Source organism: Clupea harengus, chromosome 12 (assembly GCF_900700415.2).
Source record: "Clupea harengus chromosome 12, Ch_v2.0.2, whole genome shotgun sequence".
NCBI lineage: Eukaryota > Metazoa > Chordata > Actinopteri > Clupeiformes > Clupeidae > Clupea > Clupea harengus.
The window spans coordinates 22,989,905-23,006,701 of NC_045163.1; the positions used below are offsets into that span (position 1 = coordinate 22,989,905).

The following is a 16,797-nucleotide window of genomic DNA, read 5'->3' on the forward strand; positions in this document are numbered from 1 at the left end:
TGATGTTTGGGGGCAGAGGGTAGGAATTTACCACCTGTGGATTTTACGTTGGACCTTTGATACTGACGTCATAGCCATGCGCTTTAGTAACATCGACTGGAGAGCAGTGTTCGTTTGTTTGAGACATTTCAGAAGTTGCTGCCAGTTTACGGTGTTTTTCTTTACGTGCTGACGGCCAACTTTTCATAGGTACATAGTCGACAGAAGATATCCGGTGGCCCAGAATGAAATTATGTTCGGCGTTAGGGGTATGGATGTTTTTTAACGTAGCAGCTGCGATGGAGCCCATCAGTACAAGCATAGCTGTGGGCATGGCAGCAGCTCTCACTGGCTTTCTTGCCAGCTATCCAAACTTGATTTACTATTTCCATGAATGCTGTCGGCCAGAGTGGATCTCCTTGAATAAGACACGTGAGTAGAATGGGACTGTTTTGCAGTACATGTGATTAATTGATTTTAGGTGATTGTTGCTGAGATAAGAATAGTTTGTGCTTTGTCTGCGTTTGTTACGGAAATGAACATGACCTTCCTCAATATCAGGAAGCTATTTGGTTCGTTGGTCTCATAGGTATTTTATTTTCTGAAATAGATGGCTTTTACATATAGCAACATTTAAAATAATACCACTGCTTTGAATGTTGAATCAGCATTACATGCTTAAGATACTAGGCATGGGCTTGGGACACACAATTCATTTCAAACTTACACATTTTTTAATAGACCGGTTTACTCACAAAAATAAATTATACTCAGATATCCCATGGAAATATACGGATATTTAGAGTTATAGTTTATATGTAGTTTAGAAATATCCAGAGACAGTCAAATATCCATCTCCGGCGCTTTAAATAGACGTAACAAGTCGACAAGGAAGTGAACCTTGAAGTCGCTGAGTTGTCGTTGTCGAGAGGTGCAAGGCAGTGTTGTTAGCTAGCTACATTTACTGTCAATATTGACTAGATGTACGCATAAATGATTTCACAACTCTCCGAAAATGGGACACATGTGCATGACACTTCTGAGCTGTATTTTGATAACAAGTTTAATTGTGGATGCCTTCGAACCAATATCAACCAGCTTTATTGGAGCCGGGGCTTGTTACTTTGGGAATAAGTTGTATAAATATCTGTACGAAACGTGCGATGTGAATTGGATCAGATTTAACTCTTCTAGTAAGTTCATACGAAACGATCATTGTTACCAGTTGTGTTTTGTAGAGACTAGATGGTTTTGAACAGTGCAGCCTTAAAGGCCACGATGTAATAGAAGAATGAAAGTGCTTTTTTTAGTTTCAGTTTTCATTCAGTGATGAAATGCGATATGCCCGTTATAGCTGTGGCTTTTTCGGTTTGAAAGACTGCGTTCTGTCGTTCTCTTATCAAACCGTAATAGAAGAAAAGCTAAATTCGACCTGTGCTACTTTTTTTTGTACTCTTCTATTTACATTTTTATTCTAACAAAGTTTCCACACTAAAACCTCTTAAATTCATTACTTATTCAGAGCTGCAGAATGCATCAGAGTAAGGACATGTCTGTACATGTCTGTACCTGGTTTCATTCATTGAGACAGTCGTTAGATGTGAATGCTATAAATTCAAATGTGTGTGTTTTTGGTGGTGGTGGTTTTGCATCATTAGCCTCTCTTTGTTCTTCTATAACCATATTATCTTGACTTCAAAAGATATGACTGCAAAAAAGAAAGTATCTGAGGTGTGGTGTTAATTTTCTTCACGCAGATCTGGAGGTGGCCTTGAACAAGGAGCTCTTTGGCCAGCATGTGGCATCCCGGGTAGTCCTGAAAACAGTGACCGGATACATGCAAAACCCGAACCCCAAGAAACCCCTGGTCCTCTCTCTGCATGGCTGGACAGGCACCGGAAAGAACTTGATGAGCCAGTTGATTGCTGAGAGCATCTACCACAAGGGCATGGAGAGCGGATTTGTGCATCTGTTCACAGCCACGGCACACTTCCAACACCAGAAGCATCTGGAAACGTACAAAGTAAGGGAGTGATGCAAGCATTGAGTTTACCTCCGCAAAGGTCCTGACATACTTGTTGAGTGCTGGCTTCATGTTCAAATGTAATTACCAAATTGATGGAAATGTTTTTTTTGTGGATAGGAGCAGCTACAGATGTGGGTTAAAGGGAACGTCACAAAGTGTCCACGCTCCATGTTTATTTTTGATGAGATGGACAAAATGCAACCTGGCCTGATCGACAGCATCAAGCCATACCTGGACTACTACGATAATCTGGATGGGGTTTCTTATAGGCAGGCCATCTTCATTTTTCTCAGGTGTGTTAAACTTCAGTTCTCTCGAGTTTGGTTTCATTTAGCCTGGAAGATGGTTTCGCCCACATTTGAGTTGTATTCCACACAGTTGTCTTGTGAAGGTGAATGATTTCAAATTCATGTCAACAGAGGAAATTATCTGTTTGGATGAAATATAAATAAAGTTTTGGATACTGTGAACAGGCAGCTTCTGCAGATTTAGAATGTGAGAATCAGAAATCTTGATGGCTAAATTGCTCTTTATACCCCTTTTGTTTTTATATCTTAAAATAGCGTCATCATATTTATTTTGATCCTGTAGAGTCGTGGTTAAGGGAGACTGGCTCCATTGCCATTGGAGATTGTCACCTAGAACCCACATCTCTCCGCGCTTTACTTGAAAAGCTTTTGAGTACCTAGAACACACAGCTAGAACAGAGCCAAGCTCTGTGTCCTCCACACCGATTCAAGGCAGAGATGCTTCAAAACTGTGTAATACAGTCTTCAATGCATGATGGGGAAATTCTATGAAAAGAGAAAACACTCTGATGAATAATAATTTTTGTACAAGTTAAGAAATATGATGCATACAAATGCATACACAGCACACTGTAATATGTGTATTTCTTTAGTTTTTTTTGTAAAGACATAGAGTAATTATTGTATTTGTAACAGATATATGCATGCATATAAATAATCCTTTACTTTGTGAGTTATTCGCAATTTTTTTTTGCACCTTTGTCCAGCTCTCTGGACAAAGGCTCCATATGTTTAAGTTAACGGACTATGCTGACCATATGGCACCAGTTCAATTGTCTGTATACTACAATTTAGACAGCTGTACCCGCGTTTAGCTTATGCCTGCAATCAAATGATGTCCATAATGTTGATTCACAATAAGGCACTCTTTCATATTCAGTTACTTACAATTCTGAGACCAACAAATGTTTTGTCTCTCTTACATCCAGCCAGTATACAGTGCCATTCAGGAAATGATAATAAGGATCAGTCGTCTGCCAGCCAAGGCAGCATGCGTGCGTGGGCTTCAGGACCTTCCTCCAAAATCTTTGACTATACACCTTTAGGGCAAAAGTACAGTCAGTTGTAGTTTTATTTGGTTGACATTAAAAAATGTGTGTTGAGCGAGTCGTACTTTAACATGCATGGCCTCCTCATTTGCTAAATGCTTGTGTTCTGTTTCCATGTGTGCGTAATGTGCAGTAATGCAGGGGGGGAGAAGATCGCAGAGGTGGCCCTGAACTTCTGGAACGCGGGTCAGGAGCGAGAGGAGATCGAGCTGAAGGATTTGGAGATGGCAATCACCCTCTCGGTCTTCAACAACAAACAGAGTACGCTACACTTTCTTTTCTGTCATTTTCTCAGCAGAGGGAATGCATACAGGGATGTACCAAACACGTGTTTGCTCAGTTGGACCCTCTCTCATTTAAGTATTCCATTTCAATGTCATGACCAGGTCTTTGATCTTGTGTTTTTTACTGTCCTGTTTTTGTCTTTTTTTCTTTCTCTGTTTCCCACTGAGTTATGAGAGAAAATTGACCTCTTGGCTTTTCTCTCGTTTTTTCACCCTGTTTCCTCCTAGGCGGTTTCTGGCATGCCACTTTGATTGACAAGCACCTGGTGGACGTCTATGTGCCTTTCCTGCCTCTGGAGCAAAAGCACGTGGTTCAGTGTGGCCTTGCTGAGATGGTCGCCAGGAAAATGAAGCCAGACAAGGAAGTGGTGGAGCGCATGGCCCAAGATCTTAACTATTTCCCCAAAGAGCATCGCCTCTTTGCCACTCAGGGCTGCAAGGTGATCTCCAGCCGACTGGATTATTACATTTAATGCCTACAGACTGGGAGGAGTTCATTTTAAGAAGCGACTTCTTATCTGAAGAGGAGGTGGTGGGGCATATTGTCCCTTCTCCCAGTCACACTGCTCCTGTACTGGATGTTGGGCGCTTAATGACTGGACAAAGAAATATTTTAAAATATTTTAACTGCAACACTTTCTTTCAGTAATTGGAATGCAAGGTGTTGGTCCAGAGGGAATGTATGTGTGTATATGACGAGTAAGTGAGCGTGAAGGTGCCTCTGAATACCGACTGAATTGCCAGGGAAAGAACTTGATTATAAAAAATCACACACCTCTGCCATCACAGTGACTTTGAACAGAGCATCAGTGGAAGGGTGTGTTCGTTGCACTAAATGTTCAAATAACTGTGATATTTCTTAGATTTACACTAAAACTACATACCCAATTCATCTTTTGATCGACTGATTAAAATGGGTTGGTTATAAGAAGATTGCCTTTTACCCTGTTTTTTTGTCTTATTTGGCTTAAACTGTTCTCTGGCAGGTGCGTGTTCCTTGTTTAGCCTTGGTGCCAAGTTATTACTACATGAACCAAGAGTGTGTTACACATGCAGAGCTCTACTTCCAACCTCTGAAGGACTCAACTCAGATCATGTTGGAAAACAAGGTGTGCTGTTAAGCCCTCTGGCTGAAATGATTATGATTTTCATCATGAACCACCCAAATATATAATCAGATACCGGTAAGGAGAGGGGATAGAACGAGTTTCATGAGAATCATGGTACCTGTGCATTACAATATACAGCAGAAGTGAGTAGACCCATGTGCAATATCAACGCAATGTGAAATGATTCAAAACTGTACCCCCTCTCAATCATTGCATTATTTCTAAGTTGATAAGCTTAGTATTTCCTCTTACGACGAATCAAAAACAAATACTTAAAATAATTGGAAATACAGGCCTCAAAGTAGAAACTCAATGCAACAGAACTGAATACACCTGTGTTCACTGACACAAGTTTGAAAAACCTGTGATCATTGAAACAAGATTGAGTACACATGTGATTTTCAATAAGCCTAATTGCATGAACATGGTAATAAAATGACCTGTGAACACCAGAAGACCTTTCTCTATTTTGAACCTGTGGGCTGTGTCTATCTGCATGTCTCTCACATGGAGATGAATTGGAAAAATCTGATTGTGAGACTTCACAAAGAAGGAAAGGAATACAGGAAGATCGGTGCCCAACTAAAAATCAGTCAAACACAGTTGCAGCAGTAATCAGGATGTATAGAACCAGCCATAGTACCACTAATACGAGCTACAGTGGCCATTCTCCTAAAATAACACCACGGACAGCTTGCTACTTGCACAAGTTCTGGAAAACAGATGGGCATTTGCTTCAGGCTTAGCACAGTGGTTATCAATGGAGATAGGAGTTTCTGTGACCACTCAGACAGTGCAAAGGACGCTTGTGCAAATGGGGGCCTTGACTTAAGTAGATAGAGTCAGTAATTTGTGTGCATTATCAGTTAGCCCACAATACCTTATGCTGAGTGCGAACACGGCAGTCTTGTATTCTAACCCTGCTTTTATGCCAAAGGTTATTACATCGGCATTTAGTTCAAGGCGGGTGATTTGAATGGTTTTTCATCTCCGCCACATGTATCTGCAAAGGATGGCAGTTTGAACCCTCTTTGTCCTGCGAGGGCTTTGACTTAGTAGCACATGTCAGCAGTTCATAGGATAGAGCAGTTGGTTGTGTGCTACTGTACAGTGGTGGCCAGGCAACCGGTTTCACCACAGCAGTCATCACATTGGTTGTGTGGCACTATTGTGGTCGCATATGCAGTAAAGGGGGCTGCAGGCGCACTTGACGAGGGACATGGCAGCATTTGTGGCACTGTTTCAGAGTGCCTCTGTTAGTGACATCTGTTCTGCCGCTTCATGGTTGTCGCAATCCCCTTTCATTAGATGTTATCTCAGGGGATATAACGACTGGTTCCCTTTCTGACACTGTGTTAGACATTGCTGCAGACATGAGGCCGAAGTTGGCGGTTAGTTGACATTAAGTGAGTTATAAATGGCTTCTAGATGGTGTTATCCCCTCTGGAACATTGTTGAGACGCAGCTGGATGTTGACTCATCTGGCTCTGCCTTATGGCAGTAGCGGAGCTGTAACAGGATAGAGCCCATATGAACTATAACGGTAGGTACTGGGCATGTAACTCGTTATACAAGTATCGGCAGAGCCATCTAACGTTGGGCTCCAGCTGTGCTTAAAGCTTCAGTTTTTCATGGTGGCAGCTGATTGGTGGGTTAGTGATCCTTCAGTAGGGTAGCCCCGCTCTGGAGGGGCCGGGATAGGTAAATTCTTCACGGGGCTGCAGTGCAGCAAGGGGATTGGCCGTAGCTGAGCTGTTAGAGGGCTCCGCCCACTAACTATCATTGTATACTTTAGGTTTAGAAGCTTCCACAATAGGACTATGTACAGTTTTAGATGATTGTCTGAGAAGTTGGTATGCAAGAGAAGAATAATCTAATTCCTTTATTCCTCTTTTAGAGGAAAGAAAGTGCTTATAATAACCTCTTACTGATATCCACGGTTTGCCTTACACAGTTGCTTTAAGCCGGCAATCATCCCTGTTGGACCAGCCTTTTACTGTTTGGTTAGGGTTTACTAGAAAAACACATATTTTTCAACCCCTTGGTTTTTTAATTGATGTAATTGGAAATTATATGAAATGTTTGTGTTGGTCAAGTGTGTTTCATGTCATACATTAGAGTTCTTAATGTGTTCTTTCCAGAAATTCTTCTTTCTGTATATGTGACAAAATCTATCAACTACCATGTGTCCCTTGGTGATGTAGTTTCACAACCACAAAGCAAAAAAAAAATACACGAACAAGAGGTTTGATTTTGAAACAAGTGTTATTTCATCAGATGTACCACAGAACATTCCGAGCTTGATCTATGTGCAAGCAATACAGCAAAGGTCAGTGAACCAAGTTTACATTCCTCTTGGCAGACTTAAGTAGGCAGCACAAAGGCCCCGGCCCATTTCACCAAGCCAAGCTCCCATAATATTTATTCAAGGGCAGTTCTGCCAGTGTCGGCCCTCCAGAGCATCTGTATAATCATAGTGTATTCCTATTTTTCTGGTTGGAAAAATAATCTGCAGACCTGTAGCATGAAATAATAAGTAACCAATGACTTCTCAGAAACGGATAAAATGACATAACACTGACATCTTTTTTATCTCTTTTTGGTTGTCTGGCTTGTGTTGTTTGTTTCTTGATACCCGATGGAGAGACTGAGGGGATGCATCCCGCTAGCATTCAGCAAAATTTAAGTTTAATGCGGTGATGAAAACATAATGCTATAATGTCTTCTTCCAAGACAGCGTGGCAGAGGTTCCAAACAAGATTTGCCAGCTAATCTAATCCTAAAGCTCTCTGACTTTAGCCAGTTTTCATCATCATCCATTATTTCAGTTTTTGGCGGCAGTGAATCTCGGTTGTAGTCCAGCGTAGGAGGCAGTTGGAATATATTTTAAGGATGTGACATCATTTGGTGTGCAAAAAAAGAAATTGGTGTATAGACATACTACTAATACTACTAAGCAATACATCCCAGCCTATAGCCAAATTATTTAACATATGTGCAACATATTCTTACTGCACTGTTCATTTCAAGGTATTCTGTCCAAACATGCAATCTTTTGCCACCCTTATCTCTCCTCACTCTTAACAGGTCCCACAATAGTTACCCAACCATGAACTGTGCCACCATCATTGGACCTCATTCTCGAAACATTTTCTTAAGTGTCTTCTTAAATGTCTTCTTACGAACTTCGTAAGACAGATCTTAAGAAAGATCCCCGTGGGGTTCATGAAGGCGAAATTTCTTCTTATCTTTTTCTTAACTGCATTCGAGAATGAGGTCCATTGTTCTTAACGAAATAGTTGATGTAGGTCATTCATATACACGAATGCCGGAGAAATCCCCAAAGTCTCTTCTCATATCAAGGAACAAACACACACAGTAGAAACATGAGGAGAACCAACAAATTGACCTTAATACTGAATCACAGAGGTGCCTTACTCTAAGGTTACATCAGTCAGGAAAGCCAAGGAGAGCCCAGTGCTGCAGCAACATTCCAGGAAAGTATCGCCATGGTAACACTGATGCATACAAACCCAGCGTCTATTTAGACCAAAAACACAGATCTTACAAGGGTCAGGAAATTCACAGCGACATAATGGTCAATGTTTTCATTTTTGCTTCTACAGTAGTCATGGTTTCTTTTGGCAAAGAGAAGAGAAATATTACAAACATGTAAAAATACATATTTAAATCATTCAATTAGCATTTCACATATTTACAAAACACGTTTACAGTTGTGCTTTGTGGAGAGGTTTAGCACATTCTTTCACATACCTATTTTCCATCTATAAAACTGAGTGACAGCAACTTTGATGTTTTTCTTTAGTGTTTTGTTGCTCAGATGGATTAATGAACATTCAAAGTGGATTTGAAAAGGAATTGTGGATTTGTCAAGCTCACCCACCTTAAAAGTGTCAGATTTATAGAAAACATTTCTAGGAGCCGCCACAGATCCCCCCAAAGCCCCCTTGCAAAGATGGTTACCATGAAGACCGTTTCTCAGAGAATTTGAAAGCACCCCATACCCCTCTACTCGCAGGAGGAAGGCCTGCTCCTGCAGTGAAATCTCTGTTTGGTAGTACCTTTCTCTTTTGAGTAACTCTCCCCTCAGAGACATTCATTAAGATTGTGTTCCAAAAAAAATCCTGCCATCCCGCTGGTTCCGTATTTAATTTTTTACCAGGTGGGGATGGAGAAGGTGATGTTGAAGAGCTTTGCCCAGCGTGAAAACACCTGTTTCTCGGTGATGAAGCGGTGGTGGTTTCCACGACGACCCTTCTCGTTCTGCATGTACATGGCACACTCGTCCGGTCCGCGAGGCTTGTAGTAGTGGTACGGCATGCGCTTGGATTGCCTCCGTCTGAAATGCAGATATATACAGAGAAATGTTGCAGTCAATTCAAAATAACTATGGCAGATCTTGTCTGTTCCGCACAATCAGCATCAACCTCAAACTCTTCCTTGATTTGGAGCCTTTCACTTAACAACAAACACACACATGAACTGCTTTCCTTTCCCACACTCGTCACCACATGCCAATTCTGTTTTCTCTCTCACACACACACACACACACACACACACACACACACACACACACTGCTGCATAACTTCTCAGTAAAATGGGAATCCCACGAGCAAGTGGTGGTGGATATAGAAAAGGAAGATTCTCTTGGCATGATTCAACAGCAGAGTGAGTGACATTGCATGCGTAGAGCAAGAGAGGTGGCACTGGTTCAAGATGAAATTGGATCAACTTTTGGCAGATGAGCAATGCTCATCAATGTCACTTCAGGGAAGCCTGGTCTCCTTTCAGGCATCCTGACCCACCAGTTAGTAATTACATTGTAATTGAGTGGTGCTTTCAGGAATTACAAGGCCAGAGACAACAAACCGATGATATGGTCTGTTGTTGACACTTGTCAGTGCTGCCTCACACAGGAGAGATCACTGCCTAATGTTGAAACACACACAATCTTCAAGATGGCCCTCAGATGGTCGCTATGTAATGTTTGTATTCCAACAGAACTGAATAGCACAGAGTTCAGGCTTTAGATGTGTCTCCTCACCCGCAGTAATTGGGTGGCACCATCCCGTAGACTTTGATATTGTCACACAGCTCGATGGCGATCACCATGGTGAACCAGCCGGTGCTGAGCCAGGAGCGAGACTTCTCTCTGCAACAGCGCAGACAGTCAGTTAAAAAAAGCACATGAAATTTTTAAAAATAAATAATGTAAATCACTGACTTGAAAATGAAAACTACCTGTCTCGGCCAGTTTCTCTCTGGAACAGCGAGTCAAACTTCTTCATCTTGCTGGGGGTGATGGTGTAGAATGAGACATTCCTGTAGGTGGCACTAACCCTCTGGATGAGCCTAAACAAAGTGCCCTTCGCCTCGCGCCCGATCTTGGTCGGTGGGCCCCAGAAGATGACGGACATGTCAGTGGACAAGTTGAGGAACTCGGTGGGTCTGCGTACCACACGGAACACGCTGGAATGTGCCACCACACGCAGGGTGGTGCGGTTCCCCACATCTTTCTCGAAGCCAGAGATGGGGGCGTCATTCATACGAATCACACACTCTGAACGGTCGATCTCAGGACCCACTCCGCTGCCTAGCATGTGACTGGAACTGGTCACCAGGGCACACTGGCTACAGCGCAGCAAGAGTGTCTGCAAATACACACAAACAGCCCATGTTACACCTTTCCTCCAAGTGTCATGGAAATCGGACTGGTAGGTTTTGTGTTATCCTGCACACAGACAGACAAATTGACAAAAACAAAAACAAACTGCACCGAAAAACATAACATTCTTGGCCTGGTAAAGATTATATGTCCGGTTTGCATTTTGCTATAGTAACCTAGTAATTAATATTTCAAAAGCATATGTGAAGGCGGTTATATACAGACATAGACCTACCTAGAAAGCGCTGTACGTGTATTCATTCATTCATGTCCATCATTTCAGATGCAAGATGTTTCTCCAATACATATTTCATTTTAGTAATAATATTTAATATTATTATTATATTTCATTTTGAGTATCACTTCCTGCCTCTCTGATATCCCTCACTCCATGTAGGCCTGAAACTCACCTTGTTTCCATAGACTGGGACGTATGCATCTCTTGTGGCCCATCTTCTTAGGTCTGTGTTTTTGGACACATAGTGATAGTTCCCTACCCCTACAGCACCGTACAGCTGGTTACCGCTGTTGGAGCTGTAGAGGATGAGCAGTGTTGTGAGGAGGAAGATGGCACCGAAGACAACCATCCGCTGACTCTGATGCCCCTGCTGTTACCATGGAAACAATCAAACAAGCACAGGGATGTTCAGTGGTGCGTTACCCTAGGGCTGTGTTGTGTTGCAAGCCATCGCAAGAAAAACGTGGGTTGACAAATATTGCTGTCTCTATACAACAACATTTAGCACTTCTGTGAGCGACATAATGTTCAAATAATATAGTGATGTTGCTTACTACACTATCTTTCTGTAATGTCTCGTCTTTAACTACTTTGTTTTAGTTATTTGAAGATTGGCATATGTGATATTGATTTAGTTGTTTCAGCTTTGATGGTAGGCTACTAACCAAAACAATTTCTAAAATATCTGCAAACAAGACTTCATTTTAGACCTTTCCATATGTTCATGTTTTGAAGATCAAGAGGAGCCAAAATGCGACAGCGTTGAGTCAAAGACTTTAGCCACTAAATAAATAATTTAATGGCTAAATAAATACACATAGATACATACATTAGCAAACAAAAGCTTTACATTCCTCACCTTGTCAACCAAAATAAATCCCATAGTTCCATTGGAGAAAAAATTACAATCACATTTTCATATCTTCTTCCCTATGTCAAGGAGAGAGAGACGAGACGAGAACATTAGCCCGTAGTTATCGGAGGAAAAGAACAAGAAATGCTGAATACAGAGAACGTTTAGAGATCGGATCAGTCAGCTTCAAAACATGCACCTCATGCTGCTCATGTGATGATGGCATTTTCCTCAGTTCGGCATGATGATCATTAGGACACTGAAAGACCGTGCTTTAGAATCCACACGATGACCGGCCTAACATGAAGGCTACGAGACAACTGCAGACCGAATGCATACTGTCATTTATGAGAACTTATTTAGAAATTGAAGGGCATCTCTTCGTTTTTAAAAAAGAGTTGTAGAAATTAAATCGTTGTTCATCACCTGTAAAGCAATAAGCAGTTTGAATGCAAAATGGTAGACAAAACATTCAGTATTGAGCGTGAGAGGATGGAAGGCAGTTCCTATAGTGCCTGGGCTATCATTTCGCGAGCAGCTTGTCTAGACATGGCCGCCACATCTCAAATCAACGTCGAGATCAAGGGTACTAAGATATCGGATAATGGAGTTTATCCGATTACGTTAATAATTTTTTCAGACTTACCCCGACATAACGATAAATCCCTCTGTTGTTGGCCACATCAGGGAGCCTGCCTGCTTCACGTCTCTCCGCATCTGCGTACTGGGGGACTGGAGCGGTCCTGCGTCATGGTGATGAAGCCACACTGCGGTGTATTTAAATGCAGGGAAAAAACATTGGTGAATCTGAAACATAGCACGCCAGCCTAACATGAACAGCAAGACGGTAAAACTACTGTGGAAGTGCAGTAGTGCCTCTTCCTCATTTTTGGGATCGGTAGACTTGGGGTGGAGACAAGACCTGTTCAGTCTCGTTTCCTTGTGCACTATTCCTCTGCCTCCAACCAGTTAAATTTATACTCCGATTTGGATTGCACCGTCTCGCAAGATGTGGGTTTACTTATCTCAATAAATCGGAGTTTTATTGGGGCATATGTACGCTCAAATACTTCGTTGAAAGGATAATACAAGCAGATTTACAGATAATCTATAGCCTTGATAGGATTCAAGTATTACAGCCTATCTAAATTAGGATTTAAATTACAGAATATTCTACTCAGCAAACAAACAAATTAAAGATATTTTTTGATCGGCAGTTCTATCTTCTGACCACTACCTCTTTTTTATCCATCATCACCATTTCATGACCCATGACCCATGACCCATGAATTGAAGGGTCTGCATAAAAATAGACCACATATGACCAAAAGTCTGATTTAGACAATTAATGATTGTTATATCATTAACAAGGTTTTCAATAAACAAGGTATTTCAATAACCAGGCTGTTTTTGAAAGCTGAATGAAATGCAACAGCACTAGAACATTAAAACGGCAAAATTGTCCTGGTTAGATTGCAGACCAAATATCTTCCAACTCTTTAGCAGTTTTGTTAAAAACATATTTTTATAACTCACTTCACAAATGAATTTCCACAATGTAGCTAGACTATACATTTAGATCTAGCTATAGGCCTAATAATGCTGAAGAGTATTGTGACGAAGGCAAGAATCAGGTCGAGTCGTTGATTGGCTCTCAACACTTTACTGCTATCAAATCATCAATCAATACACATACACCACACTTACAGTAAGTACAGTTGGTTATAACCACGGCATCTGTATAACATGAACACGGTAGGCACTTCAAGTCATATGTATCGACGACATTAACATCATAACAGGAATGCTTGCACATAAACCACACACATTACAGGTGAATATAACACACATATTCCTAGAACTTAGGCTAACAGTCGCAGTGTAGTCAACGGCTGCTACCGGTGCGGGGAGCCTGGTCATGTGGCCTGCCAATGCTTGGTGGCCGGACCACGGATCGCACCCTTAGCAGCTGGCGTTAAACCAGTAGAGGGTGGCCCAATGGGAGGATCATCCCATAATACACTGCAGTCCAACAATAACACAAGTCCGCGTAGCGGAGTCCGAGCTACGCCACATAGCCCCCTCCAGGCGGGTTACATGTCCTCATAAACCCCATCCTGCATTACAAAGTCCCAAAGATGAGCAGGAGGCCTGCGGGTACGCCCTGAGTGGTTCGATGGCATCCTCGTTGCAGGCAGAGATGTTACAGTCCCAGTGGACGATTCCCCCACAGTCTCTATTTCCCCACTGAGGGCGAGCTAAAGGCCGGTAGGGTGCTAGGCGGTCACGGTGGAGGACTACAGTTCTTTTACGCCCTGTTAGCTGCACACGGTACACAACATCTGACAGTTTAGCTAAAACAACATATGGCATCAAGGCAGCGGGTGTGCATCCGTTGCTCTCCTGAACTGCGCTCTTGTACGCCCACAGGACCATTGGAATGTGGAGGTCCCAATCTGCCTGCCGATTGCCGGTGATGGTCAACTGCGCCGTGGTTCATCCGCAGCACCTGGCCACGTACACAGGGAGGCACCAGCAGCTGCAGTGTCTCGCGCTGTCCAGATGGTGTCTGCCAGCGGCAATACAGCAGCCCTTCTCGGAGGGTAAAGTTGGGCCACTGCGAGTACAGCGTTTTGGTCTCTGGATCCAGAAGGGAAACAGCAGAACACTGTGGACGCTGCCCCTTTCCCACCCAAGAACGGAGTCTGGTGAGGACAGGGTCTTGTTCTTGCATCCGCTGCAGCTGTTGTCTGTCAAGACCTCCCACTCGTTGTCTGTGGCCGGCGCTGTGTCCGCGGTGTTGGCTGTGCGGACATTTGCCTCTCTCGGATGCTGGTCGTGCGTTGTCTCAGCTGTCGGCGTGCTCTTCCTCTCATGACGCTCAGACTGGCGCCATTCCGTCGCAACACACGGTCAACGTGACCTGATTGTCGAGGGCTTCACTGAAGTAGCCGATTACCTGCTCTCCTTGCTTTCCTTTCTGTGAGAGCACTGCCCCAACACCCACGTCGCTGGAAGAAGCGAGTGGGGTCGAGGAATGCTAACACCGGTGCCTCCACCAGCGCTGCCCGCAGCCTGTCGAATGCATTCGTGCAGTCCTCGCTCCAGTCGAAGGGCTGTGTTTTCTGCGTCAGTCGATGTACCGGGCTGGCTAAATCGGCGAAGCCCTTGACGAAGAGCCTGGAACTCTCATCGAACCTGCAACCTGCATACCAGTCTACGGGATGGAAGAGTCACCGCTGAAGGAGTGGGAGGTCTTCGACAGACAACAGCTGCAGCGGATGCAAGAACAAGACCCTGTCCTCGCCAGGCTCCGTTCTCGAGTGGGAAGGGGCAGCGTCCACAGTGGTCTGCTGTTTCCGCTCTGGATCCAGAGACCAAAACGCTGTACTCGCAGTGGCCCAACTTTACCCTCCGAGAAGGGCTGCTGTATTGCCGCTGGCAGACACCATCTGGACAGCGCGAGACACTGCAACTGCTGGTGCCTCCCTGTGTACGTGGCCAGGTGCTGCGGATGAACCACGGCGCTGTGAGGACAGGCCACTTCGGCATCTCAAAGACATTACACCTGCTCTGGTCACGGTTCTACTGGCCTGGTTGCCGCCTCGACACCGAGCAATACGTACATTGCTGTGACACAGCCAGAAAAGGACCCGGGCGGCGTTCCCATGCCCCGCTCCAACGGTAACAGGTCTGGGCACCCATGGAACGAGTCGACGTGGACTTCCTCGGACCATTTCCCGTCACCGAGCGGAATAACCGCTACATTCTGGTGGCAATGGACTACTTCACCAAGTGGCCCGAGGCGTACGCCACTTCCGACCAGAGTGCCGCAACAACAGCAAAATTCTTGGTGAATGAGGTGAGGAACTTCGAGGCAGAGGTGTTCCAAGAGGTCTTTCGGTTGCTGGGAGTAAAGAAGATGCAAACTACTCCACCACACCCCCAGAGCGATGGATTGGTGGAACGCTTTAACAAAACGCTGGCGGAGCAGTTGACCATCACCGGCAATCGGCAGGCAGATTGGGACCTCCACATTCTAATGGTCCTGTGGGCGTACAAGAGCGCAGTTCAGGAGAGCAACGGATGCACACCCGCTGCCTTGATGCCATATGTTGTTTTAGCTAAACTGTCAGATGTTGTGTACCGTGTGCAGCTAACAGGGCGTAAAAGAACTGTAGTCCTCCACCGTGACCGCCTAGCACCCTACCGGCCTTTAGCTCGCCCTCAGTGGGGAAATAGAGACTGTGGGGGAATCGTCCACTGGGACTGTAACATCTCTGCCTGCAACGAGGATGCCATCGAACCACTTAGGGCGTACTCGCAGGCCTCCTGCTCATCTTTGGGACTTTGTAATGCAGGATGGGGTTTATGAGGACATGTAACCCGCCTGGAGGGGGCTATGTGGCGTAGCTCGGACTCCGCTACGCGGACTTGTGTTATTGTTGGACCGCAGTGTATTATGGGATGATCCTCCCATTGGGCCACCCTCTACTGGTTTAACGCCAGCTGCTGAGGTGCGATCTGTGGTCCGGCCACCAAGCATTGGCAGGCCACATGACCAGGTCCGGGCACCAAGCATTGGCAGGCCACATGACCAGGCTCCCCGCACCAGTAGCAGCCGTTGTCTCGCCTCCTCTGTTGTCCAGGGCTTCGCCTGGGGTATCACCGTTTGTCGGTTACCTCCGCTTGTCGTGTCCCCACCACTTTGTCTTCGCAGGTCTCCACGGTGGCGTACGCCTGCCGTACCTGATGTCTGGTGGCTCACAGAACATATTCCACATGCTCTGCTTCATCAAGCAATGTAAGCAAGTGAGCGGGGAGATTTCAGGCGGATGTGTTCTCTGACCCGTTCTGAGTGCAGGACTTGCATCAAACGCCTGCAGTGTGAACTCCTCTTGTTCCGCATTCAGGCGGATGTGTTCTCTGACCCATTCTGGACGCAGGACTCGCATCAAATGCTTGCAGTGTGAACTCCTCTTGTTCCGCATTCAGGCGGATGTGTTCTCTGACCCATTCTGGGCGCAGGACTCGCATCAAATGCTTGCAGTGTGAACTCCTCTTGTTCCGCTTTCTCGAATGTTGATTGTCTTCTGGTGCTATTTGCACACCGTTCTCATCGCTCGACCAGCCATTATAACCACGGCATCTGTATAACACGAACACGGTTGGCACTTCAAGTCATATGTATCGACCACATTAACATCATAACATGAAGGCTTGCACATAAACCACACACATTACAGGTGAATATAACACACATA

General features: G+C 44.4%; 2 protein-coding genes across 4 annotated transcripts; one reads left to right on the plus strand and one right to left on the minus strand.

Annotated features, from left to right (window-relative positions):
• The first annotated feature begins 61 nt into the window (after positions 1–61).
• Positions 62–5,033, plus strand: tor1 (torsin family 1). 2 transcript variants are annotated; one of them, XM_012839910.3, is made up of 5 exons: positions 62–411; positions 1,737–2,002; positions 2,123–2,298; positions 3,496–3,623; positions 3,875–5,033. In XM_012839910.3, exons 1-5 carry the CDS (start codon positions 225–227, stop codon positions 4,117–4,119), a joined length of 1,002 nt encoding a protein of 333 aa, XP_012695364.2. In that variant the 5' UTR covers positions 62–224; the 3' UTR covers positions 4,120–5,033. The 2 variants fall into 2 exon arrangements, with proteins under 2 accessions (XP_012695364.2, XP_012695365.2); XM_012839911.2 differs by lacking the exon at positions 62–411 and adding an exon at positions 871–1,172.
• A 1,968-nt stretch (positions 5,034–7,001) lies between these two features.
• On the minus strand, positions 7,002–12,661 carry LOC105911082 (alpha-N-acetylgalactosaminide alpha-2,6-sialyltransferase 6). 2 transcript variants are annotated; one of them, XM_031577412.2, is made up of 7 exons: positions 12,180–12,661; positions 11,733–11,853; positions 11,540–11,610; positions 10,853–11,050; positions 10,019–10,428; positions 9,822–9,929; positions 7,002–9,115 (listed from the first exon to the last, which is right to left on the minus strand). In XM_031577412.2, exons 3-7 carry the CDS (start codon positions 11,561–11,563, stop codon positions 8,932–8,934), a joined length of 924 nt encoding a protein of 307 aa, XP_031433272.1. In that variant the 5' UTR covers positions 11,564–11,610; positions 11,733–11,853; positions 12,180–12,661; the 3' UTR covers positions 7,002–8,931. The 2 variants fall into 2 exon arrangements, with proteins under 2 accessions (XP_031433272.1, XP_012695313.1); XM_012839859.3 differs by lacking the exon at positions 11,733–11,853 and having other exon boundaries at positions 12,180–12,660.
• Positions 12,662–16,797: the final 4,136 nt, after the last annotated feature.